This window comes from Lygodium microphyllum, chromosome 6 (genome assembly GCF_053477565.2).
Source record: "Lygodium microphyllum isolate KBCC chromosome 6, Lygodium_microphyllum_v1.1.10, whole genome shotgun sequence".
Classification (NCBI taxonomy): domain Eukaryota; kingdom Viridiplantae; phylum Streptophyta; class Polypodiopsida; order Schizaeales; family Lygodiaceae; genus Lygodium; species Lygodium microphyllum.
Genome location: NC_141140.1, coordinates 101,355,476 through 101,378,186, shown reverse-complemented (window position 1 = coordinate 101,378,186; position 22,711 = coordinate 101,355,476). Strand labels below are relative to the sequence as shown.

General features: G+C 43.6%; 1 protein-coding gene across 1 annotated transcript in view; it reads right to left on the bottom strand.

Moving 5' to 3' along the window:
- Nucleotides 1-1,891: 1,891 nt before the first annotated feature.
- LOC148034873 (nudix hydrolase 1-like) overlaps nt 1,892-22,711 on the bottom strand; it is a 60,416-nt gene continuing 39,596 nt past the window's right edge. The window contains exon 2 of the mRNA XM_087679807.1: nt 1,892-2,503. Within this exon, the coding sequence (XP_087535933.1) occupies nt 2,214-2,503 (290 nt within the window). The 3' untranslated portion in view covers nt 1,892-2,213. The remainder of the gene's footprint in view (nt 2,504-22,711) is intronic.

Sequence of the window (22,711 nt, the reverse complement as noted above, 5' to 3'; positions counted from 1 at the left end):
CTAGGGATGTGGACCAATCCTCCCTTACGTTTGCAAGGTCTTAAGGATCCACCAAAAAAGAAAGGTGATAGTTACTACAATGGAAGGGGCCTTTTTATAAAAGTATGGAACATTTCAAGGGCATACACATTTATTTACATCAACATATCTTTCGTAGTTCTCTGCCCATGTAAAGAGACATATACATGTACAGAGAGATAGAGAGTCATCTAAGAAGAAAGACAATTGTATCATAATGGTTCTTGAAAGGAGGACATGCTAATGCTTAGATGCTTTTTCATGCTTGAATGGAAAATCAATGTCCTTTTTGTCAAATTATGACAATATTAGGGACATGATCCATGTTTGATAACCATGTTCATCATGTGATGTGATGTTTCTTTTTGGCATGGCTTTAATTTCCAATTTTTGAGAATTAGAATATGTTTTGGTCATTTACAAGTTAAAAATGTATTAGACCAATTAAATATTATAACACAAGGTTGTCTTATTAATGAAGAGTCTGTTTACTATCACGCCTTTGTACTCATGGATTGCGAGCACCATGTGCCCAATCTCCTTCACATCCTAAAATGGTAGCAACCTAGCTAGCACTAAGTGGCCATCAACCACATCTTCCACATGTTCATGCCATTCCTTACAAGATCATTCTTCTTGTGTTAATTGATTGCCTTATCATTTATAAAATGAACTTGCCACGCCTTCCAAGAAACTTTTCTCTTTGATCAATCCATGCAAATTAGCCAGTACTCTATTCAACATTCTACCCAATAGAACTCCAATAGAGCAAGAATTAATAGTGCTACTCAAAGAGAGCATTGGCTAACCAGCCATCCATCAAGTCACTATTTCTACCAACGATTACGATTTGCAAGGGGGTACGTTTGCCCAAAAATTTTGATTCTCTCCCAAATCACACCAGCAAGCATGTGAAGCTGATCGGACCCTCAATTATTATTGTCGCCCTGTTTAAGGTGGGCGCAATCATTTATGCAATTTGCTGCATCGTTTTGAAGCTACAGACCAACCAAGGTGATTTGTTCTGGGCAAATGCGCTGAAGTCTGTACGATCATTAACGGGGGGTACTCCCTTTCTGAAAGGAAGCCCTGCATAATCTCAACTGTGCCCATACCCTAGTGCACAAGTTGATGTGTATTGTGGTGGTCTTTCTGAGAGAGAGAGAGAGAGAGAGAGAGAGAGAGAGAGAGAGAGAGAATCCTTGATTCAGTAAATGTGTCCAACACATGCACCCGACAGCAGAGCTGGTTACGCCGCTTCTCTGTATGAAGACTCAGGTATGATTGCCATCATAATGACTAGTATGAAAGTGTGTTTGGTGGTAAAAAAGAGGACTATCAGGCTGTTGCTGGAGAAAGCATGAACATCCTAGAGAAGATGATCCTACAAAGGAAGCAGCAGGACTGTAATGATGCTGCCTCCATAAAGTAAGAAGGCATTTTGATAAGGTTTACATTTTTACAACAAGAACTAAAACAGTGAGAAGCTCATTGTTATTCATGGTCTAGTAGACCACAAAGGGTTGACACGACACACGAGGAAATGGTTGGATGCTTAGTCAAAATGACAAGTCTCGAGCTCATACATGTTTCAAGTCTCAAGCTCATGCATGTCTGTCAATATAAGTTTTGTTAAGAAACACATCCTTTACAGTTCAGTTTCATTCAAGGCCATGGAGGATCATAGATGCAAGTCGCAACTCATGTTGGGGTAATCAAACAAGTTGATTTTCAATTTTCACTTATCAATTGTGCCTGTAGATTTCTCTTCATTCAGGAAGACAAGAACCTCTTAAAACTTTTTGCTATACAGGTAGGTGCCTAGCAGGTTAAAGAAATGTGGCTGGAAATTTTGAAAATCAGAATTAAAATATTAGTCAAAAGGCAATAGATTCAAAGTGACATAATAACGAGACGTGTTTCATGCTTGCAAGAAAGCACACAGAGATGGTCTCCTCACTGACGATGGATTCGAAGAGTTGGAACTGGAGAACAGTCCAACCTTAGCCACCGCTAGGAGCAGAATCTGCCAAAAAATATCCCCTTCACGATGATCTTCATATAGTTTAATACTCCTCATGTAGCATAGACAGCCTCCTCAAGAAAGCATGATTCCTTACATAGATGTTACCATGTCCAACAGTCTACTACTCTCTTTTATGAGCTAGCTCCCGTGTTTAGTCTCTAGGAGTAACTCAATGTAGTTTGTACCCACTATCTATTAAATCTTGTAGAGGTTTGAAAATAGGTTGCTGTACATTAGGCCATTGAACCCATTCCCACCCATCACACTTTGTGGGTTCACAGTTTTGAGGTTCTTGATTCTCATCTGAGAGCTCTGCTCGCATGAATATGGTGATATAATGTGATGGGCACTTGTCATTTAGCATGATACTATTGGTAACAGATGCAAAACGAATGTTTTGAATAGCCAGACCTGTCTCCTCCTCAACCTCCCGTGCAGCACATTCCTCCCAAGATTCTCCTGCATTTTGACAAATAAGCTAGTTTCTTCAATAATAAGCCTCCAAATTTGAGCATACATACAGATCAAGCACCCACGAGAAAAACAGATTGCTTGCAGCTTCAAGAGTAGCTCTTTTCCGTGTGTGTGTGTGTGTGTGTGTGTGTGTGTGTGTGTGAGCCTAGTTTTTTAGGAAACCACCAACTTCTGTCTTTTCTCTTAGAATGAAGTTTCTTGAACGACTCATCTTCCTAATTATAGAACAAAGTGTTTGCACCATTACTGGGAAATGGAACAAAATGTTGCAGTGAGAAAGAAATGTGCCATAACTCCATGGGCACAATAGTTAGGTTTAGACTTAAGTTCCCTGAAATTCCAATTTTAAGTCAATAAACAATGATACAATATACAGCCCACATGGGTTTTCCTGCAAACACAACAACAGACTGTCTTGTGAATGTATTAGGGTTTTTTGTTTATGGAATGGGGACCAAGGTATGTTTTTCCCTCATTTTGGACATCTAGCAATTATCTTTGTGCCTGAAGGGTTGCTCGGAGAAGAAGAAAGTTGTTGTCTACCGATGTTGGTTGGCTGTTTTCCTCTTCCTCCCAAGAGCACAAGTTGTCTTGTGAATGTATTAGGGTTTATTGTGTATGGATTACAAACCAAGGTATGTTTTTCCCTCATTTTGGACATCTAGAAATTATATTTGTGCCTGAAGGGTTGTCAAAGAAGAAGAGAGTTGTTTTCTACCAATTTTGATTGGCTGTTTTCCTCTTCCTTCCACTGTTTTCTGATCTCCGGACTCCTGTTGTATCAATCTGACATTGTCTTTTGCAATCTCATGAAATATGTGTGTAACCCTCAGACATGCACTCAAACTTTGTCCATAGGTGGACTGTTTGTTTAGGGTTTTCAGGTTAGCTATGAATCTGTTAGCAGCTTAGTTAGCTCATGAGTCTGGACTCTGGATGTGCTTTAGTAGGCTGGGCACAGCATTTTATTTCTGCATTTTTTGGTGCTAAATTTATGAGGTTTTAGCCATTATTGAACTGGGCAACTTGATTATTTTATTCATTTATTACTGGCCAACTTTTTCCCAATTGTGGCCTATTTATTGGCCACTACTGCCTCCTCCTCAATCATTTCTCAACATACTCAATTACTTGCAGGTCCTATTGGAGAGAGGGAGCTAGTGCCAGTGCTCACTATTGTATCCGATTGTTTCATGTCTTGGTATATGGATTCCATTTCCTAATAATATCTCTGAGTTTTCCCTTTGCAATATTCTTTTGTTTCTCTTTTCTCATGTTGTGCAATCTATGACAGCAGTCTTCTACACTTCCATTGCTGCACCCACCTCTAACATGGCAACAAACATCCCTGTTTTAGCTCCTGGACTGCTGTTTGTTGTTGGTATAGGACTGCGAACTGCTGCTGCTGATCATCTATGTTTGTTGCGACCATTTTTCAGCCTGGTTGATACCAGTTCCTATTGCCCCATAACCCTGTGTTTTTTGTTCCATCAATACCTACATTTTGCTGTTGCGATCAGATTTCAACCTGCGTTGACTGCATTTAATGCTGCTGCCTCCTGCATTTTGATTCCCAGTGTCTGTTTTCAAGCTTTCCATCTTTCTACAAGATGGGCAACGATATTTTTAGGCTGTTTTTGCTGTCTTTGGTTTGTTTCTAGCTAGTTTTGGTTGATTTCATATTGTCTTATCCGGTTTTCCTTGGTTTCAGCAATTGTTTCTGTGATCAGCTGTCTTTACACTACATGTGAACTTATGCCAAGTGCAGTCTTGTTGAATTCTAGCTATAATCTCTCTCTAATTTCTCTTCTTTTCTTTCTCTTCTCCTCCTATCCTCTCCCAAATGGCACCTCCCTGTATCATTGTATCACTATATTGTATCAAATCACCCATGATTTGAGAGAGAGTGCTAGCAGATTAGTCAGCTCATGAGTAAGTTTGGGTGTGTTTTAGTGGGCTAGGCACAACATTTCATTTATGCATTTTTTTGTGCCAGATTTATGAGATCTTAGCTTCCTTTGTCAAGAATATGCAACTACCTTCACCAAAATGGTCTCCAATGGCTGAGAAATGGCCCCAAAAGCAAAGAAATAGCCCAATTTCTCTTCCCAATAGCTCCAAAATGCAAAAACGAGATTTTTTTTCTCCCTTCAACCCCAATTCAACCTTGCCAAACTTGCATGGGCAAGCTTTGCCAAGTGGCAACCTTCTAAACTGAATTTCTAGTATTATCCAAACCATTTTACTAATTTTCAGAATATACAATTTGACAACTTTATTAATTATTTTCTATGTCCAAAAAAATAATCTAACCAACCAACAATTAAATTAGCTAGGCCAATTCATCACCCAAGTGATCCTAAGCGCTTATTAGCTCGAAACTGGTATTAATTGGTTAATTAATGCAAATTTCCTAGCGTCACCACTGGCACTAATGACTAATTAAATGTTCTAGGCCGAATTCTGACACCCAGTACCACCTAGTACCTACTAGGCATATCTAACTTAAAAGCCTCAAGGTAAAACCACAACCACCGAGGATGGTCCGCTAAGTCATCCTCTCCATCCACTTAGCATCCACTTGTGAATAGTATTGAAACTTCACCAAATGCCTTCTAGGAACTTTAGCTCTAATCTTCCTCTCTTTATGTGCCAAAATTTTCTCAAATACCAAAATCTCATCTACTACCTCAACCTCTAGCTGAATTTTAGCAGATACATCCACATCCTCAAGCATGTCACTATGAAAAGGCTTCAACAAGCTCACATGAAAGGCATTGTATATCCGCTAGTGTGGAGACAATTTCAGCCTACAAGCAACATCATTGATCCTCTCCAATACTTGAAAGGACCCATAATATCACATACTTAGCTTTGGATACAAATTTTGACACCCGGTACCACCTAGTACCTATCAAGCATATCTAACTAAAAAGCCTCAAGGTAAAGCTACAACAACCGAGGATGGTCTGTCAAATCATCCTCTCCATCCACTTAGCATTCACTTGTGAATAGCTTTGAAACTTCACCAAATGCCTTCTAGAAACTTTATCTCTAATCTCTCTCTTTATGTGCCAAAATCTGCTCGAATACCAAAAACTCATCTAGCTCCTCAATCTCTGGCTGAATTTCAACAGATGCATCCTCAAGCACATCACTATGAAAAGACCTCAACAAGCTCATATGAAAGGCATTGTGTATTGCTAATATGAAGACAATTTCGGCCTATAAGCAACATCATTGATCCTCTCCAATACTTGAAAGGACCCATAATATCTCATAATCAACTTTGGATACAACCTCTCTTTACCTTTCATTTTTTCAGTCTTACCTTTTCAAAATGCAACAACACAAAATCACCCTCTGCAAACTGCAAAGCACATCTGTGGCAATCAACTCTCTTCCTTTGTTTCTCTTGAGGCCTTTGAAGAGCATACTTAACCTTTGCATAGACTGCATCACCCTTTGCTTGCATCCATATTTTCTACATACCAATCAGCCTCAAAGATCTTGTCCTTTGTGTGCAAAATAGGGGGCATTTTCTTGCCACCTTCCACAACCTCACATGGAGCTTTGCCAATGGAACTATGAGGGCTTTGATCACTGATAATCGACTCTAGCATGCCATGATACTGAAATACATGTTGCAAAAATAAGCGTGCCATATGATCGACCTTTATCTTCTTCCTTACTGGAATGAAATGGACATACTTACTGAATCTACAAATAATGATTCATATCCCAACATTCACTACAAGTATCCTAGAAAGCTCAAAGATAAAGTTCATAGCAATGCTCTACCAAGGCTTATATAGAATAGACAAGGATTGCGATAAACCTGGTATATTTTGCCTATCATACTTCACTTTCTAACATGCGGGCATATCCTGATAAATTACTTGACATCACTTCTCAAAGAAGGCCAATAAAGGAAATGCTCCACTACTCTAACTGTAGCATCAATCCCTCTATGTCCTACCTAAGGAGGAGCATGACTCTCGATAATTACTTTAGATCTCAATTGCTTTGTGACACACAATAGTCCATGCATCATCAAAAAAATATCTCTAAGCACAAAGTGGTCATGCCTCTTGCCATTGCAAATCAACAACATACTGATCTTCATGGAATCTAACACAGTAATATATATCATGGTGACAATCAAATCAATCTTTGCAAGATTCATATAAATACCATCAGCACATGCACTGTCCCCCAAAAAGTTAATCTCGTCCGAGAAAATTTCACTCTTCCTGTCATTAATGTCCAGTCTATGCTTACCCAGCTTATTGAACAAGATGTCCAAATGCTTTCTCTACTGTGTCTCATTCTTTGAGTAGACAATCATGTCATCAAAAAATGCCCTTCATTATGTGCAGTTTCAAAAGGAGATACATCATCACTGCTTGCTCCCATCTCACTGTAAGATGACATACTTCTTGTAAATACTCAATTGAACACAATTTCAGCACTAGCACAAAACTTCTAGCCTTCAATTAGGTGCCTCAGGTCCACCAAGTCAAGGATCTTATGATGTCCCAACAACAAAACCATGAAACCACTCTTCCTTCTCCAATAGGGTAGTAAATAACCTATTTTAACACTAATTACAATAAGTATAAAATTCATAAACTAAATATGCAAATGTTACCACTTAATCTTGAACATTGGATGGCCTGTTGGCCCCAAAACTTGGTGCCCCTTGTAATATTTCTTCAACTTGTATTGCAAATGAATGAAGTACAACTGAGATTCTTCAATCTCCTCCACTAATCCAAGCCCTCTTACTATCATAAATAACCAATAAGCCTTCAAATCAATTTACTCCTTGATTTGTAGGGAATTGACCTTCACCCTCTTGAAATACACCGATTTCAGCTCTAAAAATTCAAGTTTGAAGCCTTCAAATTTGGCCACACTTCATGAGGTGGCTATCAAACTCTAATTTCTACTATCAATTAGGGTTTACAACAAAGATTCACCAAAATCTCCACCTCCAATTGCTAGATTGGTGTAAAACTTGAGCAAAGTTAGAAAATGATTGGAGAAAGAGAGAGAATATTGTACAAAGAGAAAATTCAAAGAAGCTGCCTTCACAAAAACTGTTTCCAATGGCAAAGAAATGGCCCCAAAAGCAAGTAGCAGCAACTCAACCTCTCTTCGCAACAACTCGACAACGCAAAAATTAGAGTTTTTCAGCCTTCAACTGTTGGGAATAAAGAGTCACCGTGCCTTTTATTGTGTCCGGATGTAAACGCACCCTTACACTTTACTTTATATATATTTAAAACCTAAAATGTGGTACACAAGTCATTATACCGAACATCAAGTATCGTGCTCACTCTCTCTCTCACTCTACTGTTCTCAACTCCCTGCACTCTCAGCTCAGCTCACGACCATACCTTCACAACAAACTGGTATCAAAGCACACAGGTTGTGCACACTTCCCGAAGTTGGACAAGCTAGTTAGTCGACCTCAAGTGAGAGGTGTTGATAGCAATAATCAACGTTTAGCAGGTGCAAGAGAGGCAATCGGGGACCAACGGGCGGTGTTGCAGGTGTCGCAAGAGTTCCACACAGGCTTGACGGGTAGCATTTAGTAGGTCATACGTTGTAGGCGACACGTTGTAGGCGACCAGGCTGCAGGCGATCACGCTGTTGTAGGCGACACGCTACAAGCAACTAGGCCCAGGTGACACATAACCGGACTCAGCGCAGACGTGACCGACAGACACCATGACAAGGCTGCAGACGTAACGGGCAGGACGCAACAACCAAACAGGCTAACTCACGTGGCTGGCGACGATCTGTTGAACAGGTCACGCGTGACCGGACAGGTCACAAACTTGACCTGTTAGTCATCAATAATTTTTTTTTCCTGAACTTCTGCAGTTATTGGGCGTTCACACGCAAAGGGAAAAAGTCAAATTTTGCCCAAGAAAATTGGGGTTTTCTCGGATCTGAGGATTTTAATGCAGAAATGGACAATCTAACTCAAAAATTGCAAAATAAGTGCACAAATGACCATGAAATTTTGAGATTTTTTCACATTTCGATGAAATTTCTTCAATTTCAGTGAAATTTGTACACATCGGACCCGAAAAAATTGGGACTTTTGTAAAATTTCATCAATTTGTGCAAGAATTGCTTGATGCAATTTTGAACAGATTATCCTCAAAAAGTTGGGGCTTTTGACCCAAATTTTCAAATTTGTGCTCGGTAATGCTTTTGGAGCAAAAATTACAGTGAAATTTTGGGGATTTCACATGTAATTGTTGGCTTGGTCCCTGATTGTGTCAGAAATTGCTTGAGGAATGCAGCAAACAACATTTTTAATTCTGAAAATTCATATGCAGAACCGAACATTTCTGCAATCTTGGGATTTTCATTGCTGGTAGGTACTCTTGTGCATTGTGGTCACTTATGTCATATTTGGGCTTGTCTTTGGTGACTGGTTAGTCAATTTGGGACTCCAAATTATGGCTGGAAACAAGCTTGAGGGTGCCCATAATTTTGCAATCTGGCAAAAACAATGCTACAATATCTTGGTGCAAAAGAAACATGTAAAGCCCATCAAAACAAAGGGAATCGAACCAGCAGACATGGAACAAGACGAGTGGGATGACTTGGACGAGCTTGCTCGCTCTACCATTGAGCTCTCAATGTCAGACAACTTGCTCTTCAACATTGAGAAGCTGAATTCAGCATATGCAATGTGGCAAAGGCTTGAAGAATTGTATGCTCAAAAAAGTGCAGCCAGCAAGGTTTATTGGCTGAAAAATTTGATGGACTTTCGCATGAAAAAGGGTATAGCCATCTATACATTTGAATGAGTTTAACTCAATTTTCAATCAACTGATTGCTTTGGATTTTCATATTGATGAAGAGTTCAAAGATACCTTCTTGCTATGCACCCTACCTGAAAGTTAGGATACTTTCACGATAGCCTTGAGTAATTCGAATGCTCAGTTGTTATACTCTCATGTGGAGAGTTCTTTGTTTACGGAAGAACTCAATAGGCAAAATAACTTAGCAAACAAGTCTTCAAATGCATTATACACTAGAGGCAGATTTCAGCATAATAGCAGTTCTAAAAATTGAGCATGCAGCAAATCTCATGGAAAGAATGTAGAGTGTCATCATCGTGGCAAAAAGGGGCACTACAAAAGGGATTACTTTTAGCTGAAGAAAGAGAAGGGTAAAAACAAAAACAATGAAGCCAACAAGGCTGAAAACAAGGACAACCAGCATGCCAAAAAGAGTAATGTGAAAATAGAATAAGTTAATGTAGTCACTCATGATAATACCCAAGTTTTTGGAGATTGAGGCAAGAGGTCACTCCTTTAGGCAGCAGATCACTATGACCAGGCAACCACAGTAGTGCCTGCGCTGCCATGACTTTGGGCATCAAGCAGCAGACTGTACGCGCTTCGAAGCCAAGGCGGCTTCGCCGACAGGCCCATAGGTGGATGCTGACGACTTCACATGGGTCCAGAGACGACAGAGAGGGAGACGGCAAGGGGGGCCGCAGCCAGCGCCTCCAACGCAGCCTCAACAACAGGGAGCAAGAGGGCGAGTGACGCCCCCTCGATAGAGCACTCCACAGCCCCCCTACCCACCCCACCCGGCAGGACCGCACCCCCCCCCCACATCCACCACCCGCGCCACAGGCTACCCCACCTGAGATCCCACACCCACCCACCCCCCACTGACCCAGGCCCACGGCCCCCCCTATGAAGGCCACCAGTCCCCCCCCCCCCCACACCCACCATGCATCTCCGACTCCCCCACCATCCCTCGATCTTCTTCCCTCCCACCACCTCCCCCGCCGCGCATCCCCCCCTCCCCAATCCGCCCCCCAGTTCAGGTGATCCCCCCTAGACCCACCTCTTCTCCTCCCATACAAGGTGATGAGCCACTCACGCCCACATCCTCCTCGCACCAACAGTTCTTCCGCCCGTCACACTTTACTGAGGCAGGCACAATTGTTGCCACAAGAGTTCTTCCGCAGTGGCCAATGGTTCTTCCGCAGTGGCCCATGGTCCTACCTGAGAGTCGCGGAGCGTTCCTACTACCTCTAGAGGTGGGGATCTTCATGGTTCGTAAGTCCAAGAGGGGCAAGGTCCATCTACTAGCACCACTAGATGGACCAAACTACGCTTTCTTCTTTCAGTCCGCGCACTCAAGAGATTGGACGACGACACAGATAGAGAAGGGTTTGAAGAGTCAGATGGAGGACCACATCTCCCAATGGATAGGAGAAGAAGGACTAGCACTGTTTGCACAGCAATGGCTTGGCTGCATGATGGACATTAACTAGTGGGCTGGTGCCGAGGTCCCACACTTGAGCATTGTCTTTCGAGCCCCTCCACAGTGGAGAGCTTCGCGGGATGTGATCGAGTGGCCCCTGGCACAGGCGGCGCACTTCTACCAGTGTACAGAGTCACGACTCTCAGCATGGCTGATAGATGCATTGATAGTACCACCTAGAGCATCTATCACCCCTATGGTCCGGCCGAGGGCTACCATGAGGGATTGGAGTTCACCGTCTAGACCTACGGCAAAGCGTACTTGCATGCCCCATAGTTTCTCCTCCTCATCGGCAGCCTCCACACCGAACAGATGCCTATTCGGTCAGTCACAAGTTTCCCCATGAGCCTACACCTTGCATCCTGGAATGTGAACAATCTCCACTACAGTGGGGCACGTGGTTCCAGGAAGTTGATTGTTCGGCAGGAGTTGCAACCGGCCCTTGCCGGACGGATCGACATCTTGCTTCTACAGGAGCACAAGCTCAACCCCACCCAGGCCCAACGGGTTGGGAAGGTATTTCCAAGCAGCTCGCACACTTACTGGAAGCACGCCATAGATGCCCACGAAAAGAGTGGAGGCGTATGCACCTCTATTGGCCCGAGTCTCACCGCCTGTGTACGAGACCACGGGACGATAGTAGCAAAGAAGGGCTCTATGGATCAGATTGGATATTGGGGACTCGTGTATTGGAGTCCTCAATGTCTATGCCCCTACAGAGGTTAGGACACGTAGCAGGTTTTGGGTGGAGATCGAAGATGGACTCCTGGATTGTTGGAGGAGATTTCAACAACCTGGAAGCCTTGGAGGACCAGCAGGGCAAAGGCACAAACTACCAGGGTATGGCTGGGGAGGAGCAGGAGGCATGGGAGGTCTTTTTACTCGCAATCGGAGCACGTGATGCCTGGAAAGACCCTGCCTTCCACAGGAGGGAGAGGCCGTTGGACTTCTCTTGGGGATACAAACGGCTAGGTGAAGTCCTACTGGAGTGGTTGGACACGTTTTATGTGGGAGAGTGGGGAGGCTCTCATGGAGGCCAGATTGAGCAGTTGGCAGGCACCACTTTGTCCGATCATTGCCCGTTCTCCTGACACTTGACCCCCCAGCATCTACCCTAGACACACGATCCTGTCGGATCCCTGACTCGATCTATAGGAGGGAGGAGGTGACGAGACAGACAGAGCAAATTTGAACCAGAGAGTGGGACAGGAGGGACTGGATAGCAAAGGAGGTTGCAGAGGTCCTAGTTGAGTCGAGCAGAATCTGCCAAGAGGCAACCATACAAGCCAAGCAGCAGTGTTGGGAGGAGGAGAGAGCACACCGGCGGGACCTTGCAACCATGCAGAGATTATTGCAGGAGGCACCAGGGGATCCCACCCTCCATGCACAGGAGGTGCGCGCGCGAGCAGCCATTGCTAGCCTAGAGGACAGGCGCTCGGAGTTCTCTTTCCGCATCTCAGTAGCATTCTAGGCACGGAAGGGGACACGATGTGTAGGAAGTTCTTCCAGGCGCACCAACCCCGCACCACAGAAGAGCAAATACGCAACCTTCGGGATCAGTATGGGAGGACCCGTTCTAGCCCAAATGAGGTGATGGAGATTGACACCAACTATTACACGCGCCTTTTACAGCTCCAACTAGAGAACAGAGATGTAGACAACGGGTATGGGATCACATCCCGTCCCTCGTCACAGAGAAGATGGGACACTCCCTCCTAGCCCCCTTCACAGAGAAGGAACTAGGGGAGACTTTCCATACACAAGATGGGCAAAAATGCCCGGGGGAGGATGGCCTCTCTAAGGCCTTCTTCACTGCCTACTGGGAAGTGGTGAAGGACCCCCTACTAATGGCTTTCCAGGAAATTTTCACTTCAGGACACATGCCAAGGAGTCTCTCAGCAGGCCTTATCAGTCTTCTTCCCAAAGGGGGAGACCACTTGGAGCTCTCCCAGTGGAGACTGATCACCTTATTGTCAGTGGCCTATAAGGCATTGGCAAAGATTATTGGCAGGTGACTATGCCCCATGCTTCCAGATATCATCTGTGACACACAGACAGGCTTTGTCTAGGATAGGAGCATCCTAGACAATGTATTTACCTTCTTTGAGGTGACAGAGTGGGCTCAGCACAATGGGCACAGACTGGCAGTATTACTCTTGGATTTTGAGAAAGCTTATGACAAGGTGGATTGGGATTTCCTAGAAGGCACCATGGTGAGGTTGGGATTCCCCCAAGCCTTCATTCCTGGGATCTCCGGCCTGTACAAGTCGGCCACCAGCAGGGTTCTCATAGGCGAAAGGCGAGGGGAGGAGTTTCGGCTGGAGAGATTGGTTCGACAGGGCTGCCCCCTGGCCCCATACCTGTTCCTACTCTTCGCAAAGACGATGTCTCACTTCCTCAAGTCACCTGTGAGCGGATTATGTGGCCTCCAACTTCCAGTGAGAAAGGAGATTGAGTTGTTAGACTCAGAGTACACAGATGATACAGTCCTCTACATAGAGGACGAAGAGTTGATGTTGGAGAGAGTGAGGCTGGTTCTTGATGTGTTCTGCTTTACAGCGGGAGTAAAAATCAGCTGGCGAAAGTCAGTTGGTTTCCTCACAGACCCAGACTCCAACACGGAGTGGACCATCCACCTGGGATTTAGATGGGTGAGCAAAGGGCAGACCGTCCGATACCTAGGGTTCCAGGTGGGACTCGACATCACTCCTGCCCAACAATTTCTTCCTATCCTTGATTCTATTCGAAGGAAACTGATCTATTGGAGCACGGTTCGCCTCTCACTAGCCGGACGAGCCCTGCTGGTTAACCAGGTTCTCCTAGCGACAGCCTGGTACATCACCTCGTGTTGGTGCTTCTCCTCATCGTGCATAGTGCAGCTTCGTCGCCTAGTGTGGAATTTCCTTTGGTCAGGGTTTTATGGCTCCAAGGATTCCAGGGCCAAGGTGGTGTGGGCGACCATCATACGACATAGGTCAGAGGGAGGGCTTGGGATCATAGACCCAAAGTATCAGAGTATGGCCCTCTTAGGCAAGCTAGTTATCCACGGTCTCACACCAGACGGGCAGACCTGGAAGATCTTATTGCAGGAGAGCCTTCGAGAATTGTAGACCGAGGCTTGGCGGTGAGTGGAGGCCGTCCCTGAGATGGATCTTCACGACAGCCCAGATCACCCCCCCAGATCACCTTTCCTTCGCAGCTTACTCCACGTGTGGCAGGGCCTCCACAAGGCCCTAATCTAGAGCCCCCAAGGCTTCCAGGAGGAAATAGACCGTCATCCGGTTATCTAGAACCCCCAGGTCAAAGATCGAGAAGGGGCACAAATAGGTGAGCGCCTCCACATCCAATGGGCTGGATGGGAGGCCGGCCCGACTCGTACTATCAAGACATAGCGGGAGGTGTACAGGATGGAGGACGAGGTGTTGCAATGAGTATCAAGTTGCCAGAGAGGAGTGGAGTTGAGGAGAAGAGAGATAGATGCAACAATACCTCGGGAGTGGCTTGCTCCCCCGATATGAGAGCCAATAGAGCCCAGGGAGATATGGGCAGCTAGGTTTTCACCAGCACGTATCCCCCTTCAGGTGGCAGGTAGAGTGGGTAGCGCTCCGCAGGGGACTTTCTTCGCTGTTCAAGAGGGGGGACGTCTGGCCCTTGACAAAGGACAGCAGGATGAGGAGATTGCTACCCTTTCGTAGAGGAGGATTCGGGTGGTGGGCCTTCAGGGGAAGACATGGCGACTGGACCCCTATATTTTTTGGAAGGAGCTCAGGGAGTGGCGCCTTTGGATCTGGGAGGGCAGACCACTTGATGAAGTGGAGTGGAATCCAGGAGAGTGGCTATGGCCGGCCTCTACGATCGCCAAGAAGCCAACCAAGTTCCTAGAGTACACTGCCAGGATTGGCAGACATGTATTAATACAGGGGGATATGAACTGGGCGCCGTCACACAACAAGCACTAGGCAGAGCACAGCATCACGGAGCCCTTCTGACGGACCTTTTGGCGCCGTCTATGGGATAGCTGGAGGCCGAGGAGAGTGTCCTACTTTTTATGGCTGGTGGCTTATGAAGACTTGGCGGTGGGAAGTTTGCTTGCCCAGATGCAGGAGGGAGGTTGTAACCACTACACACAACAGCCTTTGGAAAACCCAAAGCACTGCCTTTGGTCATGTGAGGAGGCGCAGCTTGTGTGGAGAGGAGCATGCCGCATCCTTCGCCGTATAGTACCCAGCCTTGGGTGTATCTCATGGGAAGCCTTCTGTTGACAGGCAGTCAACCAGGGCCGTCACCTTTTGTATGAGGCCGGGATGTAGGACATGATATTCATGATCGAGGCAGGGTCATGCACAGTGGCCGATCTGGAGACTCTACCCATCCGCCAGGTACTGGAGCCCAGAGCAGACCGCTGGGAGGTATGGGAGATCATAGGGAGTCTTACTGGATAGCATATATGGAAGGCGCGGTGTCAAGAGGCTTTCGGCGGAGAGAAACTTTCAGCATATGCGACCTTAGCAGAGCCCTGAACCTCCATTACCCACTTCCTCTGCGGCTGATGGGATCAGGTGCAAGGCGAGTCCAGGGCTTATCAGGAGCTCCGAGGTCACTGCATGTGTACTTGGGGCGGCCAGCGTCTGTTCTTCGTGATGCAAGCAAGCAGCCCCAGTTGGCGATATGCCCCCCCCCCCCCCCCCAATGGCTTCTTGCCCCCATTTCCCCCCCAGACCGCCTTGAGAGGCTTGTATATATGATGTATTTGTGACTTTACATCAGCTCCAGCTAGTCTATTGAGCATGAGCACTCTATTGTAATCAGTTTTTCTGAGTAATATAATTAGCCACATTTTACTTGCAAAAAAAAAAGTCACTCATTTTAATGCAGTGACGGTGATGTACTTCTAGCTTCTTCTTTGGATGCGCATGCATTGATTGTAGATTCTAAGGATGACATTCACACTTGGATACTTGATTCAGGTGCGTCCTTTCATGTCACACCACATCATGAGTATTTCTCTAACTACAAAGGTGTTGTACGTGGTGTTGTCCACTTGGGGAATAACTATGCATGTAAAATTGCAAGTATTGGCAGTGTGAAACTTGAATTTCAGCATGGCTCCATGTTTGTTTTGCATAATGTGAGACATGTATCTCAGCTTAAGAAGAGCTTGATCAGCACAGGGCAACTAGATGATAAAGGCTATCACACCACCTTTGGAGATAGCAAATGAAAAATATGTAAGGGCTTCTGCATTCTTGCCAAGGGGTCCAAAAGTGATACTCTTTATCCTTTGCATGTATCTAGTGTGCGTGACCATAGTGCTCTCTCGTTTGGGTTATTTACCGTGTTTGAGGTATGTTGATTTTGAACAATGTGATCATTGCATTTATGGTAAACATGCTCAAACGTCACACAAAAAATCTCTTTCTCTAAAGTCTTCACCCTTAGAGTTAGTACATTCAAATGTATATCAAATGCAAGGGTTATCTTTAGGGGGAAAAAAGTATTTTATTACCTTTGTTGATGATGCCACACACAAAGTTTGGGTTTATCCAATCCGTCCCAAAGACAAGGCCTTGGATAAATTTAAAAAATTACTGGCACTTCCTGAAAATCTAACCAGCAAGACATTAAAATGCCTTCGCTCTGACAATGGTGGAGAATATGTGTCCAAAGCCTTTCAAGACTTTTGTGACAGCAAAGGGATTAAGAGGAAGCTTACTGCTCCTCATGATCCGCCCCAAAATGGTATTGCAGAGCGTATGAATCCGACCATTCAAGACAAGGTCCGTACAATGTTGTCACATGCTGCTTTAACCCATGGTTTCTGGGTAGAGGCTATTATGACAACTGTACACTTGATTAATCGGTCACCAAACAGGTCTTTTGGGGGGGGGGGGGCCAGGAGTTCCCCAAGAAGCGTGGTCGGGTAAGCCACCTTCGTATGCACACTTGGAAGTGTTTGGTTGCAAGGCATTTGTGCACATACGCAAGGAAGAACGCAGCAAACTTGAGCCAAAGTCCTATAAATGTATTTTCCCAGGATATGGTGATGAAGGTGAAATGGGGTATAGATTATGGGGTCCCAAGAAAAGAAAATTAGTACGTAGCAATGATGTCATCGTCCGGGAAGATCGCATGCACAAACAACCCAAAAGAACAGAGGAATTCAGAAGGGTTGTATTCCGGGAGGATGTATCAATTGGACAGTAAAGAATACCCATTAGACAGCAATAAATACCTGCTGAAAATGTCCCTGAAAATGCACGGAATGATGTTGTAAATGATCAGCAAGATCTTGCCCATGATGTCCCACAAATTCAGCAAGAACATGTGCACTTGGAACAACCTGAACCAGTTATACAACAATCTATACCTGCAGAACAGCAAGCTGTTAATGCAGATTTACAAGCTGAACAGCCAGCAAATATTGGCCACTGCGTCCGTAGGTTGACCAAAGTGCAAAAACAGCCAAATAGATTTGTTCCTGGAGTCAACTATGTGGCTAACTATGTCATGTTAACAAATTGTGGTGAACCATCATGCTTCTAGGAAGCAATGGATAGACAAGATAGTAAGAAATGGCAAAAAGCGATGCTATCAGAGATGGAATCTCTCATGAAGAATGGCACTTGGGATTTGGTACTTTTACGAAAAGGACAAAAAGTGCTACCCTCCAAATGGGTTTACAAAATGAAAGTCACTTCTAGTTCCTTGCCCAAGTACAAAGCACGCTTGGTTGCTAAAGGGTACAAGCAAGAACATGGAATTGATTTTGATGAAATCTTTTCTCCTATAGTCAAAATGACTACTTTGCGAACCATCTTGGGCTTGGTTGCATCTGAGGACATCGAACTCATACAGATGGATGTAAAAACTACCTTCTTACATGGTGATCTGCATGAGGAAATCTATATGCAACAGCCTGATGGTTTTGTTGCCAAGGAAAAAGAGCACATGGTATGTAAACTCAACAAAAGTCTGTATGGGCTGAAGCAGGCACCACGTGAATGGTATCACAAATTTGATGCATTTATGCAATCTCAGGGATTTCATCATTCTCAAGTTGATCACTGCTTATATACCAAAATGGCAGCAGATAGCAGCCTAATTCTCTTGGTATTGTATGTAGATGACATGCTAATTGCAAGCAACGATGTTCATGTCTTGGACTCCTTGAATCAGAGTCTACACAATAGCTTTGATATGAAAGATCTCGGTGAGGCAAATCACATTCTTGGCATGCGTATACTCAAAGACAAATCAAAGGGTCTTCTTTATCTGTCATAGCAGGAGTATATTACCAAAGTTTTGCAACATTTCAATATGGAGGGGGGGAAAGCTATTAGTGTACCATTGCCTCCATATGTGAAACTTAGTGCAGATGACAATCCTACATCAGATCATGGTAAGGCTGAAATGGCCAAGATACCTTATGCTTCAGCTGTTGTTTTGCAACATTTCAATATGGAGGGGGGGAAAGCTATTAGTGTACCATTGCCTCCATATGTGAAACTTAGTGCAGATGACAATCCTACATCAGATCATGGTAAGGCTGAAATGGCCAAGATACCTTATGCTTCAGCTGTTGGTAGCTTGATGTATGCTATGGTTGCTACACGTCCTAATATTGCATTTGTGGTGGGAGTAGTTAACAGACACATGGCATATCCTGGCAAAAAGCATTGGGAAGCAGTGAAGAGTATCACGAGATACCTTAAGGGCACAAAGGATTTGTGCATCTGCTTTGGTAAGCAAAAGTCATATGTTGTTGGTTTCACGGATGCAGACTATGCTGACCATCTTGACTACAGGAAGTCTACTTCAGGATATGTGTTTATGTTTATAGGAGGAGCAATCTCTTGAATATCTAGGCTGCAAAAGTGTGTTACACTGTCTGCTACAAAGGCAAAATATGTGGCTGACACACAGACATGCAAAGAGGCTTTATGGCTTTCACATCTAGTGAGAGAGATTGGGATTACAGAGGTTCCTATCCTCCACTATGACAATCAGAGTGCTATCATGCTAGCACGGAATCCTGTCTTTCATGCAAAGACAAAGCACATACAAGTGAAGTATCACTTCATCAGGGATGTACTTAACAACAAAGGCATCGAGCTTGTCAAGGTACATACAGATAATAATCATACAGACCTTCCCACGAAAGATCTACCAGCCGAGCAGTTTGCACGTTGCCGCCAGATGATGGGGGTTGGATAGTATATGTCTTTTAGCTTTGTACATACATAGACTTAGCTGATTCTTTCCTCTACCTTCAGGCACGTTGCCTTTAGGTGGGAGGTTATTGGAAATAAAGGGTCACCGTGCCTTTTATTGTGTTCGGTGTGAATGCACCCTTACACTTTATATTCAAAACCTAAAATGTGGTACACAAGTCATTGTACCGAACATCAAGTGTCGTGCTCACTCTCTCTCTCACTCTACTGCTCTCAACTCCCTGCACTCTCAGCTCACCTTACGACCATACCTTCACAACATCAACCCCAATTCAGCTTTCCCAAACTTGCATAGGCAAGTTTTGCCAAGTTGCAGCCTTCTAAATTGAATTTCCAAATAATCTAACCAACCAACAATTATATTGGCAAGGCCAGTTTATCACCCTGATCTTGGGCACTCATTAGCACAAAACTGACATTAATTAGTAAACTAATACAAATAATCTAACCAGCCAACAATTAAATTGGCCAGGTCAATTTATCATCCAAGTGATCCTAGGCACTCATTGGCCCAGAACTAACATTAATTAATAAACAAATGTACCTATTAGACATAATTTATTACAACTTTTGCCTTTGTTACCAACCGATATCCCCAGGTCTTGAGTCCCACATTGTGAAATAATTGACATGCACCTCACATGCACCTCACATATTTAAGTCACATTTGCACATTTGATTAGCTTTTAATCAAATGCTAAGCAAAGCAATAAAGTTTCACATCCTTCTGACAATCTCACTAGCCAACAATTAAATTGGATAGGCCAATCCATCAACCAAGTGATCCTGAGCACTCATCAGTTGGTTTTAGACCAAGTTTTGACACCGAGCTACCATCTAGTACCTGTTAAGCATAACTTATTATAACATTCGCCAATCTCCCCCTCCCCCATTGATCATCACTTAACTAACATTCATTTTATATGTGTATTTCACATATGCACAACTTAATAATGTCAAAGCTAAGCATTAAAAATACACATCCTCATGACATACCACCCCCTTGAAATCCTTGCAATCGTCATCAATTGCACTGCCAAGTGAAAACAGCAAACTAACACTGAACTAAGAAAAGCATAGGCATCATAGTCAAAGAGCATCCGCCACTATTGTTCTACTATGCTACTATCCAACTCATGCTGAAATTTCCAACCCTCATAACTAAGTCATAACTAACCAAAAAGAAGCTCTAACTACTGTCAACCACTGTGAATGCATCCATTAACTTTGTCTCAAAAGTGTCCTCATAAAACAACCATAGTAAAGCATAGACTAACATAAACCATGGCCATACTATCAATGCATTACTTCACATGCTACTATCCAACTCATGCTGAAATTTCCAACCCTCATAACTAAGTCATAACTAACCAAAAAGAAGCTCTAACTACTGTCAAAACCACTGTGAATGCATCCATTAACTTTGTCTCAAAAGTGTCCTCATAAAACAACCATAGTAAATCATAGACTAACATAAACCATGGCCATACTATCAATGCATTACTTCACATGCAACCAACTGAATATCACTAAAAACTAATGACCATATACTAAAGCTAGCAACTAATAATCAGCCTCTAATGATCATCCAATGATCAGACACTAATGCAAATGTACAGTTTCAAAGCTGCAATGAAAACCAGTTGAGATATGCATGTCCTATGGTCTCATGTAATACTTATGCTCCTTACTTGTGGTTTTGGTTTGGAACTAGACCCTCCAAGCTCTATCCTTTTGATGAAAGAGAGCAAAGACCTATATGGTTAAGCTCTCCCATCTTGATTTCCCTCTTTGGTTGGGCTTTCCACTAGGGACCAACATGGAGGCTGCTTTTCCTAAAGCCAAGTTACAACCTTCCTTGTAGCTACCATGGAAGCCATTCATTTCCTAAGATTTTGGCTAGACATGCCTATCATTCTTATTCTTTGGGTGCTTTCTTTGGGTGCTTCTCGTCCTTATATAATTCTCCTAAGGCCAAGTTACAATCTTCCTTACATCTACCATGGAGGCTATTTATTTCGTAAGTTTGCAATTGGACATGCCCATCATTCTTGTTCTTAGGGTGGTTCTCCTCCTCATATAACTAGACTTCAAATCTCACTTATTAGGAATCACCAAGCCTGCAAGCTGATCCAAAAGCTCATCTATCCACGAGAAGGAAACCTTGTTTTTTATGGTGAGCTTATTGAGTGCCCTATAATCCAAACAAGCGCAAGGCCTTATCCTTCTTTTAACCAATAAGATTAGAGCATTGAACAAGCTAGAGTTGACCTAAATCAATCTTCACTCTAAAAGGTCCTGAATTTGTGTTTGGAGCTCCTCAAATTCCTTCGTGCTCATGTGGTAGGGTGCCTTTAAGAGAGATTCTATTCCTAGAACTAACTTGATCTTGAAATCCTAGGATCGTGAGGGGGGCAACTCCTAAGATAACTTATCAAAGAAAAGAGAATAAAACTCTTGCAACATATAAGCTTGAGAGGAAGGTGAAGAGTCAGTTCCTGATTATATCTAGATGCCCTAAACTGGGTCTCTTACACCTTATATACCTAGATCAATGTAACTAGGTGTCTAACCTATTGAGCTAAAAATACATTAGCTTCACTTAAACAGCCCCAAAACATGCTTAATTAAGGAAGAAACCTTGTTTATTTAAAAAGAAATGCGTTCCTAGAGTGTCTATATCCCATAAGCACAAACCCACTTGGGAGGGCCCAAACTTTCTATAAATAGGTATGCTGCCCTCCATTTAGCCTTAATCTCATTTTTGCATATTTCAAGTATTTCAGCTTGCTGTCCACACCCCGAACGTAGAGGACATCACAATCCAAGCTGGCCATTGCTGTCTACAACAATCTGGTGCATATTTCCAATCTACCACACACTATTCGGAGCTGATTTTAGCATGTTGACTGCTACTGCTAGTTTTTCCTGCGTTTTTAGTCCTCTCTCCTGCAGCCTATGTTTGTTGTTTTCTCTCCTGCAACCAGCATTTTTTGTCTTTCTCTCTCCTCACCTACGTTTTTAGTCTTTCTCTCTCTTACACACTGTAGTCCGCATCAAATTCAGCCTTCCATGGCTGCATTTACTGGTGTTCAACATCCAAAAGTTGCCTTGCTGCGATTCAGCATCCGTTCGGAGTACGACATACTCCCCACCTCATTTACTTATAGATTGAATAAATAAGGGTTACTTTACTAAAAATATCGATTTTTTCCAAAGTCCTGCCCTGATTCTTCAGATACAAGAGTTCAAGGTACAGTGTTCATTCACTGCATAGTGTGTTTGCTACATGAGCATTATATATTCAATAGTCATATCACTTCATTCATTCTCTGTATTCATTGTCTCCGAGTTACCCTTAAAACCCTCATTGTGTTCTTCTATCAGTCTGTGCTTTGTTCTACGGTGTTATTTGTGCTTCTGTGTTAGGGTATTTCTTCACATGGTATCAGAGCCTAGTTCTCTGAGAGAAACCTAGACCTTGATCTGAAAGCTCTACACAAGAAGCACGAAAAAAACAGAAGGGCAGATGACTTTGAACACTACTTTTGCACCACTTCTCACATCGGAGCTAAATCCATCGAGGAACGAGTCGAAGTGGACCTCACAACTTGTTTCACAAGCTCCTAACATGGCCGGACAAACATTGGAC